This window comes from Chlamydotis macqueenii, chromosome 5, assembly GCF_036417535.1.
Source record: "Chlamydotis macqueenii isolate bChlMac1 chromosome 5, bChlMac1.mat, whole genome shotgun sequence".
Lineage (NCBI taxonomy): Eukaryota > Metazoa > Chordata > Aves > Otidiformes > Otididae > Chlamydotis > Chlamydotis macqueenii.
In genome coordinates, this window is record NC_141560.1 from 4144362 (window position 1) to 4162034 (window position 17673).

The window sequence follows — 17673 nt, forward strand, 5'->3', positions numbered from 1 at the left end:
CCATTACTAAAAGGGCATCAATTAGCCAAACTCTCCTCTAAAATTCCCCCAATAGTGTCAAGATTTTTCAGCGTCACTCATGCAGGCATTTCATACCTTCTGCGGAGAATCCAACCCACACCAAATAGGATTTCTTTGTAAGAGAAAGAGGGTCTCCGTGCAAAATTTGCTTTTTCTTTTTTCCTAGCTCCATCAGCTGTACTCCAAGGCACTGGTTCCCATCAAACCCAGTAGCTAGGAAGAAATTGTTCAATGACTATGTTAAGAAAACAAAACAATTGTTTTCTCTCTTTGTTAAATTTAAGTTTTGAATCAAAACCTAGTGCTAATGCAGGGTTATCCATGAATACCAGTCAGACAAGCAACTATTTATCATTTTGGACATACAAAGCATGCATAATAACTATGTCCTTAATTTCTCATAGTAATGTCACTGTTCTAAAATTCTCCCCTTCCCTAAAGGTTAATCTAGACATCCCAGTATAAAATGTTGGCTTTGCTGCCAGGTGTCAAAGATCTGTGGGTTGTGACAGTAAAAGCATCACCAAGAAGAAAAGAAGGAGGACAATAAGTAAAATACTTCTGGTGATTACATAAAAATTAACCAGTGTTTGGTGCCAGTAACAGATGAGGATTAAAAACATAACCCCAGTTCAAAAAAGACAGAAAGGAGAAAACTACCTCTGTGATAAATAATCATCAACTGCTCTCCATGTCCTGCCATGGACACCACTGGACCTGGGAGACTGAAGATCTCCTTCTGAACTCCTCCAACTGTAAACACACGCACTAGCAAGGCACTAGTGGCACAGGCAGCCCAGCCTTGACCTAGACAGACGGCCTCAATGTCCTCATCCTTCGGCATATCGACTGTCCACTCCTTGTTCGCATCCCACGAGCTAAAGTGAATGCAGTGGAGCTTGCTAAAGCAGAGACAAAGAACAACAGTCAAATATCTCAACGTAAAGAAAAAGACAGTATCTGACAATTACGTTTTTATCAGAGACCTAGAATCTATGATGGTCGTAGAAAGGAACTACAAGTGGTCATTTTGCATCTCTTATTATTCAAGAGCTGAAAAGCCAGCTCCACGTCCAGCACTGCAGATTTAGAGCCTCTAAAGCCTGAAGCAGAGACAGCTTAGAGGTCTGAGGAGAGATTTTTTAGATGGAAAAAGGTCAGTGTCCTCCTTAATTCATAAGAACTGAAGGGGCTGGGTACCCCTGAATATCAGCCCTTGTTGCAACTCTGTCATATTATGTAATAATAGCACATAATGCTGTCTTTCGAAGAGAGGAAAAAAAAAAAAAAATTAGGACCTTCAGTTCCGCCATCTTAATAACTGAAAACTGCCCGTGACCAATCCACAAACAACACGGCTTTTGATAGATTACCCACTTCCACTGAGAAAAAAAATTGTAATTTTCAGAGTCAGACAACCAATACCTACAGGTAATACTTTTAAAGGTAACGCATATTTTTCAACTTATCACAACGCTGTATGTGTTAAAATAAGAAAGTTCTTTCTTCAAGATATTTCCACAGAAACCAGCAATAAAATATTGTTGCTGTTGTTCTTAAATGCAAGAGCAGAGTCTAGCTGGCCCAGCTGCTTACATCTTTCTATGGTTTTCATAAACTTGTGTTCTTCACACTTGTAATTCTTTGGATATCTCCAAACGTGTCTCCTTAGCAACAGTGTGAAAAGAAATAGCAGAGCCCTTATGATTTATCTTTGATCTGAGCAGACTGAAAAACTATTGCTCCTGTTTATAATTTCCTTTGAGCTAGCAATGCATGAAGTTTCCAGTATATATATATTTGAAAAAGGGATTTAAAATAAATCCTCAGGAAACAAAAATACATCTTCCAATATTCTTGAAGTCTTCAAGTGGGTGGGTGTGAAAATCCTTCTCGAAAGTAGTTCCATAAATAAAAAGCATGATCAAAAGCCAAAATCTCAGAAAGTGATAGAAGCTGAAATTAAAAGCCAAAATATTTGAAACCAGCTAAGTGTAACTCCATGCTCTGGGTTCTGCAGAGCAAGGCCATGACTTACCTTGCAAGTTCCTCTGTACTCTCGCAGGCTAGTAAAACAGCTTCAGTTGAGAGGTCAGCCATGGTGTGATTCAGAGAGTTTGGCAGGTGTGTTGCATGATGTACGGAGGTATCATGGAATTCTATATCTATGGCATTATCTTGCTCATCATTGTAACAGCGAATGATACCAACAGAATTCCATACCTGTTAAAAGAAACCCCCCAAGAAAATCAAGCCTGCTGACTGCCCTAAACCAGCCTGCTGTAACTTTCTCATCTAAAACAACAGTAGGTGGAGGCTGGAAGAAGACTGAAGACTTGTGCAGTCAGGACTTGTAGTTTGCAGAACAGTTGAATTAGGCAGAAACTAGCTCCATCCTCATTGCTTAGGCATCTTTTTCCTTACAAAATTAAGTGTGGAGAAATTGCATTTAGAAAGAATTAGTGGACTATTAACATACAAGTCTTAACAGCACAAGAATATCCACATGTTCTGGCTAAAAAATAATTAAAAAAAAAAAGATTTGCTAGAATTCAATAGTACAGGTACAAGCTTTATAGCTTGCTTTTGTCCTAAAGCCAAGTGTTTATTTCGACACCAAAAGCAATCGGAATATAAAGCATAACATTATGTAATCTTTGCATTAACACAAAGCTACTTTCCACGATTTAGCATCATTATTTAAAAGAAAAGAAAAGAAAAATTGGAAAAGATTAGATTAAGACACAGCAAGAACTGGACAATATTACCAAAGCAACATAACAACACAGCAGCAAGATTTACCATGAAACGATGCATGAGGTGTACAGGAGTGGAGCCAGACTGGAAAGGCTTTTGCTTGGGGGTTGGCATTGGCCCATCATAGAAAGGCCGTTGTATAGACGATGGTGGTAAAGCTGGAAAGCCACCAGTATTATCATCATCATCTTCCTTTTCAAGAAGATTGGAATTAGCTTTTATCATCCCAATGTCTAGAAGTTTAAAAAAAAATTTACATCTTACACATATTATTATGATAGAATATAGGTAAAAATTTTTTTAAAGTCAAGATTTCTCAGGAAAAAAAAAAAAAAAAAGGCAGAATATATCCGAGTAGAGGATGCTAAGAGATCGTCCCAACAACAGCACTAAAGAGCTCTGGAAAATTCTGTACCTAGTGAGTTATCATCATCATCATCCATTATTGCCCTTCTCAGATGGCCTGAAGTTGGCATAAGGTCATCATCATCACCATCATCTTCATTAGCTCCAGCCTTTGGGGAAGACTGTGGCTCAATCATATCTCCACTTAAATAGTCATCGTCTTCTCCGTCAAAGAGATCATTGTAGTCTTTTGTCGCTGTACTGGCAACCTAAAACCAGGTTAACAATTATCACAAAACTTCTTTTGGACATGGAATTCAAAGCATGAATTAACACATAAGAGGAACTTTCAACACATAATATAGAATGTTCAATATAATTTGGCAACCTAAATAATCATGTTAATTTAAGAAACAAGTGGTATCAATCACCTTGTCATTTGGTTTCTTTCCATCACCGATATTTTCCAACAGCCCCAGATTCCCTTCAGTATCTGTATAAGCAATTTGCCTATATTTGGGGTGCCATGCCAGTCCGCAAATTGAGTAATTTTTCTCATGCTTCATCCTAAAAAGAATTTTTAAAAATTGATTTTCAGTGAGTTTCTCAGGGCAGAAATCTCCCCATGAGTTATTGTAAAAAGTTATAATATTCACTAGAATTACAAAGTGATGTTACAGTGATGCTGCACAAAATGAAATAATTAATAGGTTACCTTTACCGTAAACAGCTACTATAAAAAAAAAAAAAACAGCAGGTCTTCCTTGTCCGTGGAGAAAATCATTTAGGCTTTAAAAATCAAACAGAATCATATTCTTAAAACAACAGCTTCCTGATATATGTCGAAAAGACAAAGTAATTCCCCAGCATTCATACACTCCACAACCATCCAGTTATAAAAAGAACATTCAGTTGTTCCTCTTGTACCAAACTGATGAATTAATCCTCTATTTTTTCAACCCTTTATTCTCACCAAAAATTCTCCCATTAATTATTTCCATAATCTGTCTTTAATTCTTAACATAGGCGTTATGGTAACAATCGTATTTCTTACCCAAAATATTCAGACAGATAAATCATCCCTTCTCTTCTTCTCTACCTCACTTAATCATACCTTCCCCCTCACCTTTTTTTTTTTTTTTTTTTTTTAAAAGAGATGCTTTAACCAACCAAGATAAAGTGCAATTTGTCAGTTTGTCCTTTTTTTTTGCCTACAGGTGAGGATGACTGATTGATGTATCTGTATTTCCCTCTCTCTTTAGAAAATACATCTTAGTGCCAATGATCTTGGGATTTGGGATGTAAAGAAAATCTGTTTCCATCAAAATTATCCTTTAGTCAATTATTAGGTTAAAAAGTAATACAAGATATTTGCACACAGAAAACTAGACTGTGGAATTTGAACAAAATCCACATTCATGTCCCTGTTCTAAGAAGGAAATGTTTCCAGATCCTTCTAGCTATGCAAAAAGGAAAACAGCACATCACATGAATCACAACATAATTCACAAGGGATATGGTGGGGAAAAGGCAAAACAATGCCACATTTCTACCTGCCACCAAGAGTTATATTATTGTGGAAGCACAGAAATGACGTGGCAGCCCCTGAATTCCCTTCAGCACATGAGCTCCAGCACTAGCGCACCTCACTCGGGTTGCACAAGAGAAGAGCCATCCTCTCGCTCCCTTTGCTCAAGTCTAGACCGAGCAGTGGCCCTGCCTCCCAGCGTCACCCAGATCCGACACGTCTCTCTTGACCTGTGCGCCCTGGCTCCCTCTCTGTGGATGTGGAACGTTAGTAACTTACAGACTTACCCTGTAAATCTTACTAAGGCTTTTCAAGAGGCAGAGTTCTATATTTGCAACAAGAAGTTTTACAGAAAAGATAACAAAATTCTATTTCAAGAAAAAACATGTACTTAGAGATTTACGGAACAACGCTGAATACCTCTCCACGCACTCCTGGGTTTCCGCATTCCACACCACTATACTCCCATCCACACTTCCAGCTGCCAGATACCGCCCACAAGGAGACCAGGCCACAACATTCAAGGGCTAAGGAAAAAATAAATAAATAAAAAATTACCGATGCACACACAGCATTCGTATTCTAGAGCCAAGAACAGACAGATATTCTGGAATGAAAAAATAATAATGATCTCTAGCAAATCACATCCAGCCTCCTGTACTGGTAGTTCAGTCCAAGAGCCATTCTTGAAAGACAGCACACTTTTTTTTTTTTAAGAATATCCATCTTCTGTCATTAAACATGAGGTCGAACAAAACCCGATTCTAGACATGTAGACAGAAGCATAGTATATTTTGCAAACTCAGCACTAAACATAGCTGTCGTTATTTTAAATTTAACACAGTTCCATAAACTAAAATCCAAGACTGTGTGTTCTGTATCTCAGTACCACTAGGGAAGTGGTCCTCTTCAACCCAAAGGTTTCCAAGAATATACTGTGGTCAAAAGAAAGAAGATGGCACAGTTAGTGCTACTACATAGCTAAATTTCAGCCTAGTAAAATAAAAAGTGAACAACTGATATCTGTATTCTGTACAGAAATAACACCCTTGACATTTTCCCTAAAAAGCTATGTATTTGGAGCAATTTGTGAAAACAGATGTTCTCCAGCTGCAGCTGGTGACTCACCAGTAGACCTCAGAGTTCCAGTGAGTTACTATAAATGAAAGAGAGCCAGATAACGACACGTTTCACACCCAGCTAGTATCTCTTGCCTTGTTTTCCAATATAAACTAACGGGATCAGAAATGAAATAGAAAATGTGAGCAATCATTACAGGGGGGGAAGAGATACTGGCCAGAAGATAATTTTTAGCAGAATAATATTTAAATAATGGAAGACATATCAAGCACCCGATTTATGTACCTACCTGTGTGATGCATGTGTCTGATAAATCGGATTGACTGTCCCAGGTTTCTCTTCTGTAGAGTTTAACAACTTTATCTACAGGAACAGCCAGCAACTGTTCAAAGGAAACAGGAATCAGACAATTTAGAACAGGTTACCGTTCAAACAGAACATTCTAACAGCGTAGCTCCTTCATTGAGAAGTATTAGAGTTGTGACTACTTCAGTATTTAACGGTTCCCTAGCAATGCAAACTGAGAAAGTAAAGAAAAGAAAGCTGAACTAACTTGAATTAAAAGGTTCTTTCATGCTTTCCACATGCTACATAGCAAAGCATGCCTGTTTTTATTTTAATCTTAATTTCTTTCTGGCACAAAACTGAAGATAATGACAGCTGCACCATACGGTCAGAAGTTCTCAATTATGAAAGACAGACATACAAATAGTTTTCAATGCTCTGAGCACAAGGCTTACGGTCTCCTTTTCCCTCCCTCCCCAAACCTCTTTTGATCAGGTTACAATTTCTCAATAAATCTTCTTTGAATAGCTGATTCCTGAAACAGTTCATTTATCTTTGATAAAACTACGTAAACGTTACTGCCAGTTTATTTTTTTTAGGATTTGGGTTTTTTAAAGACTTCTAACAGCTTGCTTTTTAAGAGAAGCTTGTATTTTTCTACAACCACTTCCATGTCAAATATGTGCGTGTTTGTGAAGAATTAGCCTACAAATTAAAGTATTTGGGTTTACGCAATACAGATTTTGACACAATTTGTACTACAGGTGACATTCTCTCTTGCACAGAAAAGTCATACATAATGCTATCATTGCAGCCAGGTATTTTGAAGAGTGGACGTGGGTAGACAGACACAAAAGCTAAGGTGGGGAAACAAGATTATTCAGGTAAGAACTGTGAGAAAACACTGGAAAATAGTCTTTAGATCCAGTATATTGGAATGTCAACAAAGGATGAATAGTTTCTCTCACACTTCTATCAGAGGCAAGAACAGAAGCCATAAAACAATTTTTCCAAGTGGCCAACTTTCAGTCAATTCCCTATCCTTTACTTCCAAAGTATGGCAGGACATGCCTCACTTCGTACAGGCTCACGTTTATCTGCTCCTTCCTCCTCTCCCCTTTGCACTACCAGATACTGCAGGTGTTCTAGATTCCATGCCACCAAGATCTGTATAGCTGTACTAACTCCCCAAGCCATTTTGATTTGTGATCCACGCACAGGGCTACTGCAGCAGTACACACGCAGCGCGCTAGAACTGTAGTACGTATCAGCACCGCCTTTACTCACAACGGAACCTTTCTTCCTCAGGCAAAAAGGAACAACTTACTAAGGAAATATTTAAAGAGCAAGCTTACTGATGGGGTAAAATTTACAGAAAGTAGAGAAAGACTGAACTCCTTTGATGCTCTGTTGTGAGCAATTTGGTATTTCCCTCATGTACACTGTTCCTTCCTATTCAGCACAACATGACTGTTTAATGTTGTTTTGGGACGACAGCTGGATTACTGCCAAACCTGGAGCTTAAACAAGTAACCATTTCCACGTTTTTATTTTGCCTAAAAGTGAACTTCACCCTAAATATTTTCCTTAGTCCCAGGAGCTGCAATTTGGGTTTACCCAGATTGAATTCTAGTGTTGGAGTCTCAAAGAGGAAAGAAGGATTAAGAAGTGGCTAAAACAATGCCACTTACCTTCCCACTGCCAGGTTGCCAGCCAAGCCTGCATATTGATTTAGCATTTATCACGTCATTACATTTCTGCAGCAGTGGCCAGCTTGTTGTGCATGTCTGAAAAACAAAATATTAAAGAATGAGTTTTGTAGCTTGGCGAAAACCTCCTGTATAGTACAAACTCTTAAAGGAAAAGTGTGGAAAAAGTGAAAAGGAAAAAAAGATAAGCTACTTTTGGAACTGAAATAATCTCTTTCATCCAAATACAATGGTACATTCTGCTTTAAAAAAAAAAACCAAACAAACAAACAACAAAAAAAAAAAACCAAAACCCGAAACAAACAAACAACTGAAAAAAATATCTTGCCAATATAGACCTGAAAAAATTTTCATGACAATACAAGTACTTGCAACAGAAATTAGATCACAGAACAGGTGCTTTTAATCAGGTACAGAACAAATGAGCTCACATATTTTCAGGTTACAGAGAAATCTAACCAAATGCATTTGTCAAACCCAGATCAACCGCAGCAAGGCGACATACATCAGCCTGAATCTTGCCACAGCAGTATGAAGAATGAATGGCTATATTCTCAAATTACAGCACAGATGGATAAATCATACTGCCACAATCGCATCCCTGGACACTGTTGGTCTAATTGCCCCAAAAGGCACCCACTGTCAGTCTGGAACATGAGATTTCACAATAAAAGTAGGCTTTTGTTTTTAAAAATAGCAATCCACCAGTGCAGGGGTACATTTTCAACTGCACTTACAGGAATAACTCCACACGGATTCTTATTCCGGTCAATAGCATTTAGTAAAAATAATCCCACATACATATGTAGGATTGCCTTATTAAACTGTTCACCTGAAACCCCCTTTTCAAGTTCCTTAGAGTTCCAACAGCAGAGACTAAATCTGACTCTCTCACTAAATCTGATTTATTACAGGCCCTAAACTATTTCAGCCAAATATTGCCAAGCTGAGCCCAAAGACGGTATTTCTAATAAATTAATGTTCTTCAGAATGTGATTTAAGTCCTTCTTCAGAGAAATTGTTGTGAAGTTTAACAAGAAAACAAATAAAAGTGGAATATCAAGCCCCTTGTCAATAGCCTTAAATTAATTCAAATCTAAAAGGCTGAAATGCACTGAGCTGAACATCGAGCCCTTAGAAAACCAGAGCGTGTGTGCCAGCCGCGGAGAGCGGGAGACACTGAAGCAACACTGTGTTCAAAGTCCCCCATCAAAGAAAGATCTCATCATCATGGGCATCATCTCAGGGATCCTGGCGCATGTGAAATCCGTATCTCCCTTCTACTTGCACAAGAACTTCAGATGTAAGTATTTTTGTAAATACTAGCAGCAGCTACTGATGACATATCGTAAGACAAGAAGCATTTATTCCAGTGGGGTTATTTCAGTCTAGCTCTTCTCACTGTCTGCGAAATCCCGGATTTCTTACGAAACACTTCACTTTGACAGGCAGGCCTCTCACCTGATCTGCGATTTTCCATACTCTGACAGAACCATCACAGCTCGCCGATGCCTGTGCAAGAGATTTTTTTGTAAACAAATTAATGATTAAAGACATAGAGAAATTAATGTTACAAATTTGAAAAAATCCCTAGAAGCAGTGCTACAGACATATAATATATAGGCAGTTTTAAAAAGAAAGCCTCCTTGTTTAAACAATTTTAGGACTTAAAACTTTCTAATACTGTCTTCTTGATAGTTGCACTTGACTCCAAGCTACTGTTATCACAAACTCTCACACTTCAAGTGAGCTGCTTATTCGCAGAAGAGGCTCAAAATTAATATTAAATTCCTTCAGTGAGCCATCCTTTCTCCTCTAAAATCAGATCAGCATTAGATTCCAGAAGAACATAGACAGTAATTGAGTAGTAAAAGCAAAGACTGAGTTCTCCTGGGAGGCAGTAAATTGTAGCACATTCCATCATCGCTAAGGTCAGCTGAAATGAAGTAGTTTCATGTGCCTCGCCGTCTTTTTTTTTTTTTTGTAAAAAGTATCTATTTATTTTCTTTCCCAGGGAAAAGGAGATTCAAAGTAGAAAGTAAACAAGAAAATGCTTTTACCAAGTAAACATCCCTGGGGTCAAAAGACAGGCTTAAAACAGGAGCATCGTGTCCTCGGAATGTTTTCTGCTTGCTGCTATCAGCCACCTCCACCACTTTGACCATAAAGTCACTGTAGATCACAACGGCACAGACATAAAAGTATTAACGATGACAGAGTATTTGTTTACGGTAATAAAAACTGAGCACTAACTAGCTTTTGGGGAAGGTATGGTTCTCAATCCTGTATGACCTAAGGGAAAATTAGAATATTGAGGCTTACTGCAATAGGAGCAAGGCCAGATTACCAGAAAGTAATTTTTGTTCATATCAGAGTTGTTCAGGCTGTATCACACCATATACCTGTTTAATATAATATTCTATATGACCTCATGAGTGCCTGTGCTCAGATACCAGAGAGCTGACCTAACAAGAACGATCTGTTAAATGACACTGATAGTCATTACTGTAATTATTTGGTCGTGCGGTTTTAAGAAAACAGACAGAGCAAGTATTTTATTTTATGATGTTTTAAGAGGATACTTAAGACTATTCAGTGTATCGGATACATTAATTATTTTTTTTACAACTTTATTCCCTCCTCCAAAGTTACAGACTTTACCGCAGTTTAACTCAAAATATCAATGCTAACTTCTAAGCCAAAGAGCTCCTGTGACAATCTTTCAGTACCACTCCCTCTCATACTTCATTGCAACACCCTCAGAAATTTAATTTTAGGACCCAATTCTATAGGGTTAACCATAAGTTTAACTATATTCAGAAGACACAGCCTCATTTTTTTCAAATACCTAACGGTAACCAAACAGTCATAAAAAGGAAGGCTACAAGCTATATTGCGAGACAACTAAAATTATGTTAGCACTCTTAAACAATGCAAGACAACTTTAAAGAAAAAAAAAAAGGCAATAGGGTATTTTTAGTTGTGTGGCCTCTTAAATAAACTATTTCTCAAATAGTTCCTGTGAACTTTGGCAGCCAGCTGGATTTTAAACTTATAGACAACTGAATGTTACAGACTTCAGATAAAAAAAAAATGGAGAAATTTGTAACAACTAAAGGCAGTTGTTCTTTGCTGTATTCCTTCATGGCTGTCACCTTCTCCTCCAGTGTGTTACAGAAGACCTCGTCAAGGGGTGGCCTCCCAGTCTTAAGAGCTCTTTTTCCTAACGTGAGGGCCCTGGCCAGACTGCAGAAGTACTGGGGTTTTGGAAAAGTTTTAGAAACAGAAAAGAGTTTGCTGTCTGCCTAATCTCTCTAATCAAAGCCAGATTCTGGGGCAGAGCTGTTCCCTCAGAAACAAGCACTGGCAAAGGGCCCAAACTCATGATCCCTGTCAGATTTAGAGATTAGAGCGGTTACTGCCCCCAAGCTGTCCAGCCTCCCAGTTTTGGTGGAGCTGCTGTGCCTGCTCCGCAGCTTCCAGAGTTCAGAGTCCAGCACACTCCTCCAAATTGCTTTCTAGTTCAATTCACAGAGCAGATGCAACACCTTGCCATCTCTACTGCGGAGGACAACTTCCAGTAAAGAGGCAAGCAGACAGCCTGGCTTAGCTACAGCTGCCCAAAGAGTTCACCAAATCCAATTAAGAATCACCTGAGCCTTAAATAAATGAGAAAAAAAAAAAAGCCTGCTTGCTATTTTGCCATCTCTGGTAAAGGACTAGCATATATTATGTAAAAGCAAAGATGCTGCCCAAAGAAATTAACTAAACTACATATTTAATTCCCCTCAGGCAAGTCTTGCAACTGTCATCTTATCATTTGGCAGAATGGTGATGATAGTTACGCCAGAGAATGATTCTAAGCTCTCGCACAAAACAGAACCCATCTAACTTTTGCATGTGCATATACATCTGCGGCACCATGATCCTGAGCAGTCAGGACATTATCTTTAGCACACAGTAACAAAATCCTTGATGCTTCAATGAGATTCATATGAGCAAACACGCTTGCGTATTATAAGACTGAAAGCTGAAAATACTCAAGCCTCCTGAAGAAAAGGAATTATTTCACAACACTAAAATTCCACTTAAAATTACTTGGTGGATCAAATATCTCTCAGAGCATTGTTTCCTAAAGTCCTTTCCATTCTTTTCTTCCCCTCCACCCCTGGAAGGCATTTTGCAACACTTTAAAACCCTCAGAGGTATGTGGATTAATGACCTCACTGGTAAAATCAGCACGCAAGGAAGTTGTCAGATTTTGAACGATAGCAATGCTTTTATCACGCACAGATTACCTAGATCCAGCAGCAATTTTGGTACCGTCGCTGTTAAAGATGACGTGGTTTGCATTCATGGTGAAACGAGTAAGGATGCCATCTGGAGCTCCTTCAGGAAATGTATGTATCTGAACAGTATTGTTTGATACTGCTGTGATCAGTCTTCCATTCTAAAAACAAAATCCATCGTAAAATTTGTAAGTTAAAACGTGTTATGCCCACGGAGACAAAAAAAATGCTCTGATGGTCCCAATATTTCGGCAGATTAACTTCAGCAGTTCCAAAAGAGGTCTGACAGCAAGAGTACTTGGGGAAATACTCTTTAACTTTTATTTCTTCCACAAAAAATACAGTCAAGCACAGTAACTTCAATACTTTATCACTTTAAGAAAACTATTGAAAATTATTCTCTTACTTCTAGTCCTGTAGACACACATTGCTAGATTTAATCCTGAAACAGATAAAATCCATTATGCTAACGATACGGCAATTTACTGTACCAAGACCTTCCCAACTTGTATCATTACTACAAAGTCACTAATGAATTTCAAAGAGAACTGCCTGATCTTCTTCTCGTGGATGGAAAATTCACTCCTTTTACAAAGGCAAGACATCTCAGGACAGGAAGAATCTTGCATCCTATTTAGATGAATATGCTGCAGCATCAGGAGAGGGCACCCTCGGACCGAACTTCCCAGTTAAATGCCAGCAGGGAAAGATGAGAAGTCCATGAACTATAGCTTAGTTCTTTCAGAAAACAGAAGGCAGATGTTTATTAAAAAATGAATCTGGATTCAAAACAAAATAAATAGTTATCCTATACTTGGATAATATCTCTCCTTCAAGTGGCAGTACTATTCCTTGGTTGTACACAGCAGTAAGTTTTTGAAATAGATAAACAAAGAAACGCCTTATTTCCTTGAGGGTTTCTTTGTTTGGGGTTGGGGGAGCAGGGGGTGTTGCTTTTTTTAAAGTTGCCTAAAGTCATAGCAAAAATCCCGAAGATAAACAAAGCAGCTGCCAGTACTACATAACCTAACTAAATCAGAGATGAGATTTCTTACCTAGATTACATTGACATCTCAGATCAGTTCCTCATAATGTTTTAATTAATGAATTTTTGAAATAAGATTTCCTGATGTTAAGTTTCACAAAGCATTCTTAATCTCACTATTTAAAAATAAAAAATCCCCTCAAAACTAACAGCACTTTACAATAAACTTACAAACACAGAATCTTCCCTACTGGTGTCAAAAATTAAAACCAGGATTTTCCCTCTATTTATTAACAGTTTTAGCAATTTCTGGCTCTGCCACTGATTTGCTAAGAGAACTCATTCAAGTCACCTCACTTGGTTTGTGAAAAGATAAGTAATGCAATGAAAATCAACAGCAAAATACCCTAAAAATCAATGATGAAAATAGATTGCATGGGTATAGAGGAACAGATACATACAATATGTTAAAAGGGATATAAGAAAGAGGTTTCGCTTAAGGCAGTATTTCTGAATATGGTTTCAAACGGCTATTTTAAAAATATAATATACGTGCGTTAATTATCATTTACCTCCAAAATCACAAACAGTTGAAAGACAATTTAAAAATTTTCCTTTATCACTGCAAAGTTAACTACATGATACGTGAAGAACTGATGTAGAATTCTGGAATCCCTCTCTTATTCTACAACTCCCACAAAGACAACACTTCTATCACTACTACAATACAAGAATAATTGCACATAAAGGAAATATTGTGAGAACTCTCAAGCTAAATACATGAATGTGCATAGAAAAAAGAATTATTTTCTATTATACAAAAGGATATAGGTAACTTATTTGCCCTGTTATTTACAAATAACGACTACTGCAAGATATACTAAAAGAAACTGTAGCCAGCAGGTTGAGGGAGGTGGTTCTCCTCTACTCTGCCCTGGTGAGACCCCACCCACAGCACTGCATCCAGTTCTGGAGCCCCCAACATTACAAGGACGTGGAACAGTTGGAGAGGGTCCAGAGGAGGCCATGAAGATGATGAGAGGGCTGAAGCACCTCTGCTGTGAGGCCAGGCTGAGAGAGCTGGGGCTGTTCAGCCTGGAGAAGAGGAGGCTCTGGGGAGACCTGAGAGCGGCCTCCCAGTGCCTAAAGGGGGCTGCAGGGAAGATGAGATACACTTTTTAGTAGGGCCTGTTGCAACAGCACAAGGAGTAACGGTTTTAAACTAAAAGAGAGTAGGTTTAGACTAGACATAAAAAAGAAATTTTTTTACACTGAAGGTGGTAGAACTCTGGCCCAGGTTGCCCAGAGAGGTGGTGGAGGCCCCATCCCTGGAAACATTCCAGGCCAGGTTGGCCGGGGCTCTGAGCAACCTGATCCGGTTGGAGATGTCCCTGCTCCTGGCAGGGGGGTTGGACTGGGCTGGACCTTTGAAGGTCCCTTCCAACCCAAACCATCCTGTTATTCTATGAACTGTCATAACATGTAAATAAACAGAGCAGGTTATGCTTCAAGTGCCAGTCAGACTACACAACTACCTCTAGTCAGCTTTCTCACAAATTCTTACAACACTTATGCAAGCAAGAATTCTGTTCTCTTCTGACTTTGGGGACCGTGAGTCAGAGGCATCTTCAGGCTAAACGACAATTTTGAGACTGAAATATCAACCAATTCTAACTAGGTATTACCAAAGCATTACCACGCACTGACTTCATGAAAGTAATTTTTTACCAATATGGATTATAATTCTTTAGACCTTAAAACAGACCCGCATAAAACAACCTCTTGGCTCTTTTTCCTAATACTCGATGATCACAGCTTGTGCTGAGAAACTTTGCAACTCAGAGTGTGAGAAAACAGCTTAAAACTGCATAATTAGCTTAATCTGCTGGGTTCGTTTCTCAGAAAGGAGATCAACGTCAGAAATGAGTATAACTGAATGTGAAGGAAGAGGAGGGAAAAAAAATATATTACCAAAATTTAGTATAAGGAATAATTCCTCTACAGTCCCGTATGGGGTAAAATTAGTTGTCAGAAGCATTCTTGGTTTATATAAAATACTTAATTTAGTGAAAATATTTGGGAAGTCTACAGGCATATATAATCAATTAAATTTCTGTGTATTTCAGAAGACTGTATTTTCAATACTGCTTTAGTATTTTCACTTGGACGCAAGGGTAGAATGCGTTTCTATGCTCAGATTCAAATACCTGCCACTCATTAAACAGCATTCAATTTCTTTTTTCCATACATTAACCTGAAAACAAAGATCTACATATTTAACAGACATCAGACTGAAATGCACTACACACAATATTACTCTTGTCTTTTTCTGTGTATTATCCCACTTAAGGTGAGCTTGAAAATCCAGCTTCCGTACAGCCGTGTATCAACACCAGCGCGACACAACTCAGAGGAGTTCTGTTAACTATGATACCTTCAGAGCGCACGAATAGGCCTTTTCTCCCACATTAATGGACTTCGGATCATCATCATCCAAGTCTTCCCAAATCCTAACATCTCCATCACTGCCACAAGTTACAATGCAGCTGTGGAAAGACAGGGGATTTGTTAACAGGGTTTTCAGGACCAGAAAAGGCAGCCACCGTGACTTTCAATCCCAAAATAAAAATGTTACTGAAGTGTTAGGGTTTTGTTTTTTTTTTTTTAATGAAACACAATACATATGTGATACATGTGACGAGCTATGTGAGACAGCGAATACCTACATTTATTATGTCCAAGTAACCTATTAAAAACGGGCAGAGAGGCAGAAATCACATCTGGTAGCATAACACTGTACCATGACCCTCTGATAACTACCTAGGCCTGGCACTCATCTGAGCTGACTCTCAGATATTATCGGTCAATCCATTTTTTCCAGGACCTAGAGCTAATTTTTCAAAGGACTTTAATTAGCACTGATTTCTCCAAGAACTGGGCATTTAATTGCTTCTTAAGACTTTGTTAACTTACCTTACAGCTGATTTCAAAGTTAAGGGCAAAACTGAGAGTATTAATGCATACTTAACTGAAGTTTAACAAGCTTAACATGTTCCAGGCCTACAGAACCCTTAAAAAATAGCTAATACTGAATTCAAGTTTGCCAGAGTTAACTTTCACAGTTTTAATGTGGTAAAAAATAACCTGAAGTCACAGAGCAAATATGCAGAAGTTTGCATGGGATTTTTAATTAAAGGCATCATGAATCTATAATCAAGCCTTGCATTCTTTTTTCCTGAAGTTGTCTGCAGTCGCCCCAAAATTCTAATTAAATAGCAAAATGTTACAAAGCTTGTGGTGAAGCTGTGACGTCGCTCTTAGTTCTGTAAGACCTGTAGTTTGACAGTAACACAACGCTGTGTTGATATTGAATATATTGATGCTGGGGAGTCCAGCAGCAGCGGTATTTGGCAGAGACATCCGTATCCTTTTTTCAAACACTTGCATTATAACTGCAAACAATTTTGCAAACCACTTTTTGTGGTTTCGAGGGATTGTTGTTAGACTAACTCTTAAGAGTATCAAGGCTAACGAACTAATGAAAGGAATAAGAAATACGGACTTAAACCATACTCAATATAGAAAACTTACTCCTTGAATTCATTTGGAGAGGGCTTGTTTTCTGGTTTACCATTTATTTTTAAACAACAAAAAGTAACAACAAATTTTTAGTCTACGTTTATACCTTCAAGAATTAATGCAAGAATAACAAGAAAAAGACAGCAAGCCCAATATTGGATTTCTTCCTATATTTTTAATTTCTTAGTGCATATGTGAACATATTCTCTCCCACACTGCATTGATTTCTGCTAGATTTTATGAAGTTACTCTTATAAAAAGTGCATATAGAGTTTATATATATATATGCACATATATATAGGCTTACAATTAAGTTATATGTCAATCACTTCAAAATTCAGAGCACCAAAACACGTCTCACAGCCAGTTCTCAACACAGGCAAAGCCTGAAGGATCTCTCAGACCAAGCCAGGCCACGACTCCATCCCAGTACCTCACCCAGCAGCAGCTGGAACCTGATAAAGCACTGGAGAGGAACAAGACCAGCCCAGGTTACACCTCACCCTGATCCCTAAGAATTGGACAGTTACCTCCCAGTGTCATCGAAGCAGACATCCGTGTGGCCTTCGGTGTGGCCGTACCGCATCGGTTTATGCGCAGAAGGCATCTTCGCTCTCACCTGTTTATTTAAGGAGGACGAAAAGAGGACAAATAAAATCAACTTTAAAAGAAAACGCTTCGGAAAGAGGGTCAGGCGGCAGGGCAAGGACAGAGCTGCTGGGACACCCACCCACCCGCGGGGGCTGGGGACGGGGGCTCGGCCTGAGCGGATTACAGCCGGGTAGATGCTGGACACCGCGCCTGCCCCTTCTCGCGTGGGAAGGGCCCGACCGTGGAAAAGAATTGAGAAAGAAAAATGAAGGAGGAGGAGCGCCGAGGGCCTGCTCCTCAGGCCCCTCCGCGCCCGGGCCGGGCCAGGCCAGGCCGCCCGCCGGGCCCTGGAACGGACCCCTCCCCCCGGCCAGGGGCCGCGGCTCCCCCCGCACCGAGCGAAGAGCCCAAGGGCCCCGCCGCGGCGAGGGGGAAGGCCGGGGGCCGCACCGCCTTCCCGCCCGCTCACCGCACCGGCCCCGCCGCCCGCTTCGAGCCTTCCCG

General features: G+C 39.3%; 1 protein-coding gene across 1 annotated transcript in view; it reads right to left on the minus strand.

The window, feature by feature from the left end:
- WDHD1 (WD repeat and HMG-box DNA binding protein 1) overlaps positions 1-17667 on the minus strand; it is a 30114-nt gene extending 12447 nt beyond the window's left edge. Inside the window, exons 1-15 of the mRNA XM_086748689.1 lie at positions 17639-17667; positions 17109-17197; positions 15434-15545; positions 12024-12175; positions 9786-9897; positions 9187-9237; positions 7708-7803; positions 6021-6113; positions 5072-5178; positions 3555-3690; positions 3194-3392; positions 2824-3011; positions 2060-2244; positions 682-923; positions 97-234 (exon numbers count right to left, since the gene is read on the minus strand). Coding sequence (XP_086604815.1) covers positions 97-234; positions 682-923; positions 2060-2244; positions 2824-3011; positions 3194-3392; positions 3555-3690; positions 5072-5178; positions 6021-6113; positions 7708-7803; positions 9187-9237; positions 9786-9897; positions 12024-12175; positions 15434-15545; positions 17109-17185 — 1888 coding nt within the window. The 5' untranslated portion in view covers positions 17186-17197; positions 17639-17667. The remainder of the gene's footprint in view (positions 1-96; positions 235-681; positions 924-2059; positions 2245-2823; positions 3012-3193; positions 3393-3554; positions 3691-5071; positions 5179-6020; positions 6114-7707; positions 7804-9186; positions 9238-9785; positions 9898-12023; positions 12176-15433; positions 15546-17108; positions 17198-17638) is intronic.
- Positions 17668-17673: the final 6 nt, after the last annotated feature.